This window comes from Dendropsophus ebraccatus, chromosome 14 (assembly GCF_027789765.1).
Source record: "Dendropsophus ebraccatus isolate aDenEbr1 chromosome 14, aDenEbr1.pat, whole genome shotgun sequence".
NCBI classification, from domain to species: Eukaryota; Metazoa; Chordata; class Amphibia; order Anura; family Hylidae; genus Dendropsophus; species Dendropsophus ebraccatus.
This window is the reverse complement of record NC_091467.1, coordinates 75888583-75899389: the sequence shown is the minus strand read 5'-3', so window position 1 is coordinate 75899389 and position 10807 is coordinate 75888583. Positions and strand designations below refer to the sequence as shown.

The 10807-nt window shown below is 46.9% G+C and overlaps 1 protein-coding gene across 4 annotated transcripts; it reads right to left on the bottom strand.

The window, feature by feature from the left end:
* Positions 1-3979: 3979 nt before the first annotated feature.
* On the bottom strand, positions 3980-10807 carry AAR2 (AAR2 splicing factor). 4 transcript variants are annotated; one of them, XM_069951978.1, is made up of 5 exons: positions 10716-10807; positions 9159-9702; positions 7852-8069; positions 7300-7529; positions 3980-5782 (listed from the first exon to the last, which is right to left on the bottom strand). In XM_069951978.1, the coding sequence occupies exons 2-5, from the start codon at positions 9698-9700 to the stop codon at positions 5558-5560; spliced, it is 1215 nt and encodes a 404-aa protein (XP_069808079.1). In that variant the 5' UTR covers positions 9701-9702; positions 10716-10807; the 3' UTR covers positions 3980-5557. The 4 variants fall into 4 exon arrangements, with proteins under 4 accessions (XP_069808079.1, XP_069808080.1, XP_069808082.1 ...); XM_069951979.1 differs by having other exon boundaries at positions 10675-10719; XM_069951981.1 differs by lacking the exon at positions 10716-10807 and adding an exon at positions 10686-10698.

The following is a 10807-nucleotide window of genomic DNA, read 5'->3' as shown; positions in this document are numbered from 1 at the left end:
CTGACTGGTTATGCACGTTCCTCAAGTCGTTACGATTACAACGATATATAACATGTATAACTTATATTGTATCTGATGGCCGGTAAAAAATTCAGACCATTGTTACCAAATATATGTCCCTTAGAATCGCTCCATTCCCCGGCTTATAGCGCTTTTATCCTTGGGTCTATGGCGCTGTGTCAGGTGTCAGTTTTTGCGCCATGATGTGTTCTTTCTATCGGTACCTTGATTGCGCATATACGACTTTTTGATCGTTTTTTATTATTCTTTCTTTTGCGCTGACGCCGTTTACCGTGCGAGATCAGGAATGTGATTAATAGTTTGGGCGATTACGCACGCGGCGATACCAAATAGGTTTATTTATTTGTTTTTATTTATAACATGGGAAGAGGGGGGGGATTCAAACTTTTATTAGGGGAGGGGGCTTTTTATTGACAACAACACTTTTTTTTATTTTTTTTTACACTTATACTAGAAGCCCCCCTGGGGTTAGGGTTATTCCTCCCCTGGGGTTAGGGTTATTCCTCCCCTGGGGTTAGGGTTATTCCTCCCCTGGGGTTAGGGTTATTCCTCCCCTGGGGTTAGGGTTATTCCTCCCCTGGGGTTAGGGTTATTCCTCCCCTGGGGTTAGGGTTATTCCTCCCCTGGGGTTAGGGTTATTCCTCCCCTGGGGTTAGGGTTATTCCTCCCCTGGCATTAGGGTTATTCCCCCCTGGCGTTAGGGTTATTCCCCCCTGGGGTTAGGGTTATTCCCCCCCTGGCGTTAGGGTTATTCGCCCCTGGGGTTAGGGTTATTCCCCCCCTGGCGTTAGGGTTATTCGCCCCTGGCGCGGCCCCGTTCTGAAGCCCCTTACTGACAATAGGGCATAAATATACGCCCTTTGTCGTTAAGGGGTTAATTAACTGGTGTCAGAAAGTTATATAGATTTGTAATTTACTTCTATGTAATAATCTCCAGTCTTCCAGTACTTATCAGCTGCTGTATGTCCTGCAGGAAGTGGTGTATTCTCTTCAGTCTGACACAGTGCTCTCTACTGCCACCTCTGTCCATGTCAGGAACTGTCCAGAGCAGCAGCAAATCCCCATAGAAACCTCTCCTGCTAGCATAGCCCATAAAACTTTGCAAAACAGTACCCCTACACATATCTGTAACTCTCTAACACTTCTCTCCACCCTTATTGATAGAAATGGATGTCCCATAGGCAATGAGGAGTTATCCTCTTCTCTCAAAATGTCCTCCCCCCATACTATCCTATTATCATATGTCCGCTCACATTTACTAAATATTTGCAAACACCCTAAATTCCACAAGCCCCCCGACTTGGTTTGGGGAAATTTTGACACACGTAAACTATTCAACCAAAACCATTTCACTTCTTTATTAAAAATTGATTCCTACTACTGCTCCCCCATTCATAAAGCTTTGGGAGAAAGATTCCTGGTGTTCCCAGCACCCTACAAGTCCTCCAGATGCGTAAAAACACAAGAAAACAGATATAAAATTACATCCAGATGGTATATACCACCAGAAGTGTCTGCCCATTATAACTCACAGAAAGATGCAACCTGCTGGCGCTGCAGATCAGCCCACGGCTCCTTCTTACACGTGTGGTGGACTTGTCCGATAATATACAAATGGTGGAGCAATATCTGTGATAAACGCAATCTTATATGCAAAACCAAAGTACCAATGTCCCCAGAATGTGCCCGACTCCTTATATTCCCACCCAATGTTACTTTTCAGTCACCTTCTGTCCGCTGCCCGTCTATTAGTACCTACTATGTGGATTTCTACGGAAGTGCCTTCCCTAAACACATGGCTCTTAAAGGGGTAGTCCGTTGGGGGGGGGGGGATTTTTTTTCCTAACACCGGGGAGGAGGTGGCTGAGGGCAACACCATCCACCATCCAGTTCCAGTGGCGGTTCCTGCATTGCGGCGCTCCGTCCCCGGCCGCTTCCTGGTGTCTGACGCGGGCCCGAGACGATACGTCTCAGTTCCGCTCATCCCGTGACGGAGGCGGGATCTGTTACAAGTCCGCTCAGATCCCGTCTCTGTCACTGACTGACTGAGCGGACCTGAGACGTATCTATACTCCCAAGGTTACCTTAATTATACTGATCTCTAAATCTTTATTTCCCAACTTTATCTCTATGATTGCCCCAATATATAATAAAATATTACACCGATATTCACAAAATGTATCGCTAACATATACCGATTAGAGATGAGCGGACCGGGTTCGGGTTCAAGTCGATCAGAACCCGAACGATCGGTATTTGATTAGCGGGGGCTGCTGAACTTGGATAAAGCTCTAAGGTTGTCTGGAAAACATGGATACAGCCAATGACTATATCCAGGATTCCCACATAGCCTTAGGGCTTTATCCAACTTCAGCAGCCACCGCTAATCACATGCCGATCGATCGGGTTCGGATGGACTCCAGCTGCTCCAGGGTCGCTCATCTCTAATACGATCTGTTCTGTATTCCTTTCCATTACCTCTTCTGTTTGTCATTTACAAAATTTGTTATTTATCCTTTCTACTAGAGATTTTCATATAGTTCTTTAATCCCCCCCCCCCTCTCTGTACGAACCTTAAATTAAAAAAAAAAAAAAGAAAACCTCTCCTGCTTTATGAAAGAGAACGTGTAGGGGACAGCAGGACGGCTATCGCTAGTAATATTGCGCATCTTCTAATATTGATGATGTGTATATATATATATATTGTATCCTGCATCCTATTCTCCATCTGGACCCTTGTATATGTTCCGTTATATTCCACTATAAACCATGTGACACAGATGCCCGATTCTTTGTAATCTGCGCCATTGTTCACACTGTAGATAACAGGGGTCATACTCGCGGCTGTTACAACACTACAACTCCCATCATGCCTGGAGAGCTAACACTTCTTTGGCTGTCCAGGTACGATGGGAGTTGTAGTTCTGCAATAACCGGAGGGCGGTGAGTCGGACATCTCTGCTGTAGACGATGGTCTAGAGGTAAAACCCATAAACAATTCTCATCCTGTCACTGATGCTACTACATGGAGGATGAGGAGCGAGGCGGATTAGCTCCATTGTATGAGGATAATCCATGTCCATGACTGTGACAGAGATAGAGGGAAAAGTCCGCTGTGTGAACATGGCCTAATGTGCGGCGGGGGGAGCTGTCAGCACCTGCTTTATTATTTCATCAGTCCCGCTCCTGCAGTTCTGCTGACAGACGGGCTGCACAATGGTTTGGCTCAATAACAATGTATTGCTGTATATGAAAGGTGCAGCTGTCACCGACACGGATGGATGTGGTGCTCCACCGCAGCGTTACTGTAATGGGAAATAATCAGGAAGCTTAAAGGGGCAGGTCACCAAAAATAGTCGTCTTTCAAATCAAATGGTTAAAGAAATTTGTAAATTACTTCTATATAAAAATCCCCAGTCTTCCAGTACTTATCATCTGCTGTATGTCCTACAGGAAGTGATGTATTCTCTCCAGTCTGACACAGTGCTCTCTGCTGCCACCTCTGTCCATGTCAGGAACTGTCCAGGGCAGCAGCAAATCCCCATAGAAAACCTCTCCTGCTCTGGACAGTTCCTGACATGGACAGAGGTGGCAGCAGAGAGCACTGTGTCAGACTGGAGAGAATACACCACTTCCTGCAGGACATACAGCAGCTGATATGTACTGGAAAGCTGGAGATTTTTACACAGAAGTAAATTACAAATCTATATAACTTTCTGACAGCAGTTGATTTGAAAGAAAAAGATTTTCACTAGCGTTCCCCTTCAATATCTGATCTGAATCAGTGAGACTCCCATTGATCATAGGAAAAAGGGCGTCCTGTGTCCCCTAGGTTGAATGGGTTGGCAGCTAAGCGATGGCACTGTGGCTTTCTTCAGAATCTATGGCAAAGACTGGGGATTTTTATATAGAAGTAATTTACAAATCTCTGGCACTAGATTTTTTTTGGTGAACAATCTTTTTAATTCAAAATGATTTTATTTCCATTAGCTACAGCTGTGCGCACCTTGCACAACCTTTCCCTTCCTCGTCTTATCCCATCTATAAGGGACATCAGCCTTGGTCTATTTCCGTGCACAGACACAATGGCCGATGGCTTCCTCCGTCAGTCACCACAGTCAGGCTGCAGATACATCGGGCAATGGACTGTAACAGTTTTAATGATTTCATTATGGAAAAATAACAGACACAACTTCCCCGCGTTCCGTATCAGAGATCCCCCCCAAAAAGTAACAGGGAGACATCCTGGAATAAGTTTCCGAATCTCACTTGACAAATATGACTGATGGAACAGGTGGTACGAGTCCACATCACAATGGCTGCCAAGTGTCAGGTGTGACGTTCTGCAGAGGAGGCTGATCCCGGGATATGGAGGCCACAATTTATTCACTATACGTGTGGAATATAGAGGAGATCTTAACCTCTAAGCCACAGGTAGTTATTGCAGGTGGTTCCCGATACGTCTCGTCTGCGGCTCCGGACTCAGGCCTATTTTACTTGCCCCAATAAATCTTCTATATATTCCAAGAGCAAGTTTTAGAGTTTTATGTAAAGCAGCGCCCCCTGGTGAGTGAGTCTGGTAGAGAAGCCGTTCCATTGCTAAACACATTTATGGGCAGAGGGTAGATACCAAGTAAAGATGGCACATGACTAAAAGTGTTGCACCCTCTCACTTCTGCATATCACTCGCTTAAAGGGATTGTCCAGTATTAGAAAAACATGGCAGCGTTCTTCCAGAAACAGCGCCTCTCCTGTCCTCAGGTTGGGTGTGGGGGTTTTGCAGCTCAGCTCCTTTGACTTAAATGAAGCTGAATAGTAATACCACACACAACCTGAGGATAGGGGTGGTGCTGTATGTATAAGACAGTAACCATGCTTTTTCTAGTTCTGTAACTGGAATTGCTTTGTAATGAACGTCTTTAGGACTTCAACAATCCCGTATACCGCTCACTTAAGGTAAGTGATAAGCCACAGCGCATGGAGCCGCGCACCATTTTCAAAAACTTGTGTTATTGTAAAGAGAAAAACTCAAGAAGTTTAACTGGTCAGTGCTGAGAGTTTAGATCCAAATCGATCAGGAGGGTAAGCCAGAAGAAGCGCACGCTAAGCGTATTGTCACCCAGCTCCGGGTCACATGATCCAGACAGCCCCATAATGTAAGTCTATAATCACAGAGCAGGGGGAGAGGAGAGCACATGTCCCTAAGAGGGGTAGATCACCAGGTGAGTAGAGCTCCCTCCACAGACAGCGTTACTGGGAGAAGGTCATAGGTCATATCCTTGCTGGTAAGTACATAGGCGTTAACAAAAAGAGTAACATCAGTCCGCAAGTGCCTGTGTTAGTGTCGTCAGGCATCGACATTCCCAGATGACGCAGAAGTTGTAATCCCTCAGTGGACATTCAATCACGCATGACAGAATACAGTGCCGGAGTCGTACCGCCCTACAAACTCTTCATCCCGAGCCCAAATGCCTTAATATGCACAGTCCCCAAGATCCGGAGTCACCAGCTATGAGGCGCCAGCATGCGGTGGGTCCTATGAAGGAAAGGGAATCTCGGCATTTCCCTGCGGACGTGCAGTTTGGTCGGTATTCATAGCGTTGTCCCAGCCCTCTGGCAGCTGGACCACCAGAGGGGCGCAGTCCAGGGGATCCTCCTCAAAGTCCCACTGAAACCTCTTGGTGAGATGGGCTCGGAAGCGGACGGCCTTCTTCCTCAGGTCTTTATTCATGGACGGGGAGCACAGGAAAGAGAAGAGAGCCTGAGGGGTGCGACAAAGGTGAAGATATAAGGGCCTCTTACAGGATCGGGGGTGATTATCGTGCAAAAAAAACCCATTAAATCGTTCAAATATAAACGAACATTCACTCGTATGTCGCTGATCGCATCTTTTGAGCCAGCCTCAAAATCATTGTGAATGGTTCTCACCCCTGCAGTGTAGCCACTGTATATAGATGCAATAACGAATATTCACAGAATATACAATTACAATCGCACTGACGACTTTTCATAGCGGTTTATCATCTAATGTACATGCCTCTCATTTAAAAGAAAAAAAAATCATCACTTGTTGTTCGCTAAAAAAGCAACTAATCTGTACGTGGAAAAGGAGCAACTATTACAAGCCCCTAGGCCCCTATTACACAGGCTGATAAGTGGGAGCAACCAGCGCCAACCTGTCAGATCAGCGTTCCCTGCTCGCTGCCAGTGCTATTACACACGCTGACAGCGAGCGGGTAAGTGTGGAAAGACATTGAGAGACAACGATCAGCCAACATCGGCCATGTCAGCTGATTGTTGCCTTCTATTACACAAAAGATTATCAGCCTTAATGGCCAATAATGGCTGTGTGTAATAAGACCTTTAGGTTTACCACCACAGAAGAGAAGTATGTGTAAGATATCAGTCTGGCACCTTAATACTCTCTTTCTTCCTTCAGAGCAGGGATGGGGAACCTCCAGCTGTTGCAAAACTACAACTCCCATCATGTCAGGACAACCAGAGCTTTAGCTCTCCAGGCATGATGGCAATTGTAGTTTTTGCAATTGTTTGGCCCTGACAACCTTGCAACAATTTTCTTTCAAATCAACTGGTGCCAGAGATTTGTAATTTACTTCTATAAAAGAAAATCTCCAGTCTTCCAGTACTTATCAGCCGCTGTATGTCCTGCAGGAAGTGGTGTATTCTCTCCAGTCTGACACAGTGCTCTCTGCTGCCACCTCTGTCCATGTCAGGAACTGTCCAGAGCAGGAGAGGTTTTCTATGGGGATTTGATGCTAATCTGGACAGTTCCTGACATGGACAGAGGTGGCAGCAGAGAACACTGTGTCAGACTGGAGAGAATACACCACTTCCTGCTGGACATACAGCAGCTGATAAGTAGTGGAAGATTGGAGAGAATACACTATTTCCTGCAGGACATACAGCAGCTGATAAGTACTGGAAGACTGGAGATTTTTATATAGAAGTAACTTACAAATCTCTGGTACCAGTTGATTTGAAATATTTTTTTTTGTGCTGAACTACCCCTTTAAGTCCTTACAAATTCTATTGAGCAGTTACTTATTTACAGCAATGTCTCCAGCCATATGGCTGCCAATACAGCTCTCCTAGGGGCTGCTGCCTGGCTTACCCAGAATCTCGTCGTCTAAATCTGCCTAGTTATACAGCGATACACCCCCTGCGCCTACAACACTTTCTAACAGGGAAAACCTCAATATATGAAGTTCTGGATGGAAGAATATTGCCAATGATAGGTCTGGCGCAGGGTTATTATACCTGCAGGGTGCTGGTCAGGAAGTTGTCCTGAGATACGATGTCTATGAAGAAGTCTGTAGGAACCTGCGCCAGCTGGTGATACAGGACCGAGATGACCTCATTGTAAAGATCCGGATGCTGCAAGGAGAAGCTCTCCGCCCGGCACAAGAGGTTCAGCAGAGTCTTCCATTGTTCAAAGCCCTCGTAGACGTTACCCAAGAGGAAGCAGACAAAGGAAAACTGCAGCTCGGCTAAAATGGGAGGAGAGGAAAAGAAATGATCAGATGTTATAAGAGGATTATTATTCCTCATTATTCTTAGTACTGCGCAGGTTTAGTAGCATCCAATACATTCCCAATATAAAACAGTAGAGACCCAAGCATGCTCTAGTCACATTGCTCGCCATTGGATAACTGGTGTCTGGAGACTCTGGATGGCGCCCTACGGAGTCCTGGAAAACATGGATTCAACCATAGGCCACAGGCTGTATCCCCCAGGACTCCCACGGGGGGCATCAAGCTTGTCCAGACACCGGTAATCAGATGGCGAGCGATGGGATCTCTATTAACTGACCCAGGATCTCCAGTGGATTGTCGGGATAGTTGACGTCCATGACTTGTCCTAGGGCATAAGACAGGTCCATGCTGTGCTGAGTGATCTCGGCGGGGGTGGCGTTCTTGGGGTACATCTGCTTTGGTATCTGGCTGAATCGGATTTCTGTCCCCTCTTTCTGCTTCATCTGAGGGAGCCTGGACAGGCCTTCCTTATAGTTCTGGCACATGGTGTCATACCTGTGTAAGGAACCAAAAATGGGAAGAGGTTTTATGGTAGTTTATAATGTACCTCTATAGATTTATAATGTACCTCTATAGATTTATAATGTACCTCTATAGATTTATAATGTACCTCTATGTCATGATCAGTCTAAATAGTCGGACACTGAACGACTGCTACAAGGAGCCAGGAGAGAAGCACACAGCTGAGCGCTTCTCTCCCCACTGCCTGTGTGCGCAACCAAGATGGCCAAGATGGACCTCCATTGTAAGTCTATCATGGTCACGTGTTGCAGAGCTGGGAGAGAACCCTTCTCCTTCTTTCTAGAAATCAGTTGAGGTCTGAACTCTCACCAGGCAAAATTTTTGACATGTTTCCACGTCAAATCAAAGGTTTTTAAAGAGACAGTGCCCATGCTAATTAAAGGGGTACTCCGGTGAAAATCTCTCTCTTTCAAATCAGCTGGTTTCAGAAAGTTATAGAGATTTGTTTTATTTCTTCTATTTAAAAATCTCCAGTTTTTCAGTACTTATCAGCTGCTGTATGTCCTGCAGGAAGTGGTGTATTTTCTCCAGTCTGACACAGTGCTCTCTGCTGCCACCTCTGTCCATGTCAGGAACTGTCCAGAGCAGCAGCAAATCCCCATAGAAAACCTCTCTTGCTCTAGACAGTTCCTGACATGGACAGTGGTGGCAGCAGAGAGCACGGTGTCAGACTGGAGAGAATATACCACTTCCTGCAGGACATACAGCAGCTGATAAGTACTGGTAGACTGGGGATTTTTACACAGACGTAAATCTACATAACTTTCTGACACCAGTTGATTTGAACGAAAAAGATTTTCACTAGCGTTCCCCTTCAATATCTGATCTGAATCAGTGAGACTCCCATTGATCATAGGAAAAAGGGCGTCCTGTATCCCCTAGGTTGAATGGGTTGGCAGCTAAGCGATGGCACTGTGGCTTTCTTCAGAATCTATGGCATTGGCGCCTGGCACCGCATCCAGCTGGCTGTCAGTCCTATAGGCCGTGCACATGCTCCAAGTCCCACAAAGGCTCAATGTATATGGATGGAAGGAAGCAGATTTCCCAGGATTATCTACAAACCTGGGTAAGTTATGTTTGGCCCGGTCCTCTGTGTGGGTCATCTTCTCCATAGGTAAGACCTCTGGGAAGGAGCAGATGGTTCCGCAGAGCGGCTGCAGCTTCAGCATGGCTTCCTTAGAGATGTGGTTGGTCAGTGACACCCAGTGGCGCAGACTTTCATATGGATAGGGCCCCAAGGAGGGGTCCAGAGACGTCAGCTCCTCCCGTAACCTCTCCGCTTCCTCCTTGCTAGCCGCCACCATCTCCTCCTCCCGAGGGTCCCAGCGCAGGAGACGGATTTCTCTCTGTTCCAAGTGAAAGAAGATGCCGGAGCGCGGACCCGTTTCCCCCGGTGTCCCACCTATTCTTCTTGCAGTATAGTGAATGAAGTGAACCCCCGGAGGAACCATCTTCACGCCTTTAAATCGAGGTCCCACCTGCCAGCTGTTGGAATCAATGCCAAATTCTGACCCCTCCGGGACCCCGAAGATCACTATGGTCGCTCCCTCGAAGAACAGCTGTCGCGCCAATTCTGGATCCATCTCTGTAGATGAGCTCGCCATATCTGCACAATGACAGGAAGAGTCATCATAAGAAGCCGTCAGAAGAGGGTCCCCCGCTCACCCATCTCACGCTACACGCTGAATAGAACGGCAGCGCAGCACCAGTGTATGGACGTCTTTGATGAGGTAACACAGGAAGCTGCCAGTACTTATCAGCTGCTGTATGTCCTGCAGGAAGTGGTGTATTCTTTATAGTCTTCCAGTACTTATCAGCTGTTGTATGTCCTGCAGGAAGTGGTGTATTCTCTCCAGTCTGACACAGCGCTCTCTGCTGCCACCTCTGTCCATGTCAGGAACTGTCCAGAGCAGCAAATCCCCATAGAAAACCTCTCCTGCTCTGAACAGTTCCTGACATGGACAGAGGTGGCAGCAGAGAGCACTGTGTCAGACTGGAGAGAATACACCACTTCCTGCAGGACATACAGCAGCTGATAAGTACTGGAAGGCTATAAAGAATACACCACTTCCTGCAGGACATACAGCAGCTGATAAGTACTGGAGATTATTATATAGAAGTAAATTCTAAGTCTCTGACCCCAGTTATTTTGGTGAACAACCCCTTTAAGGGAAACCTATCACGAAGCCGATGTCTCCTGATCAATGATCGGGTTGCTGTGGTTACACTGGGATGTATCCATGGCAACCTGATCCCCCTGACTGGACCCTACAGTGTGTGCTGTGTAATACCTGCCTGGCCCTGTGGGGGCGCTGTAATACATCTGAACACCTGCACAGTGACCCTCCAGCTGGTGCAAAGGCTGTCCAGGCATGCTGGGAGTTGTAGTTTTGCAGTAGGTGGAGGGTCACAGGTTCCTCTTCCCTGCTGCAGACCAATACCCTACAGCCCTGAGGAGTGAGGACGGCCTATGGTCAGCTCATCCTCCTCCATTCACACATAACGCAGCGTCCCGTATAAAAGCCGGTGTGCGGTACCGCAGTGATCAGCACGCCGCTATACACACTACACTACACACCTTATACACACACAGAGTTACTTCAGTCACGTAACACCCACCTGCGACCTGTACGCGGTACTTCCCGTGTGCAGCGCGATTATCTTCCCCCCACGATACGAGAGACGGCACTTTGGTTCCGCGCAGATTCTCG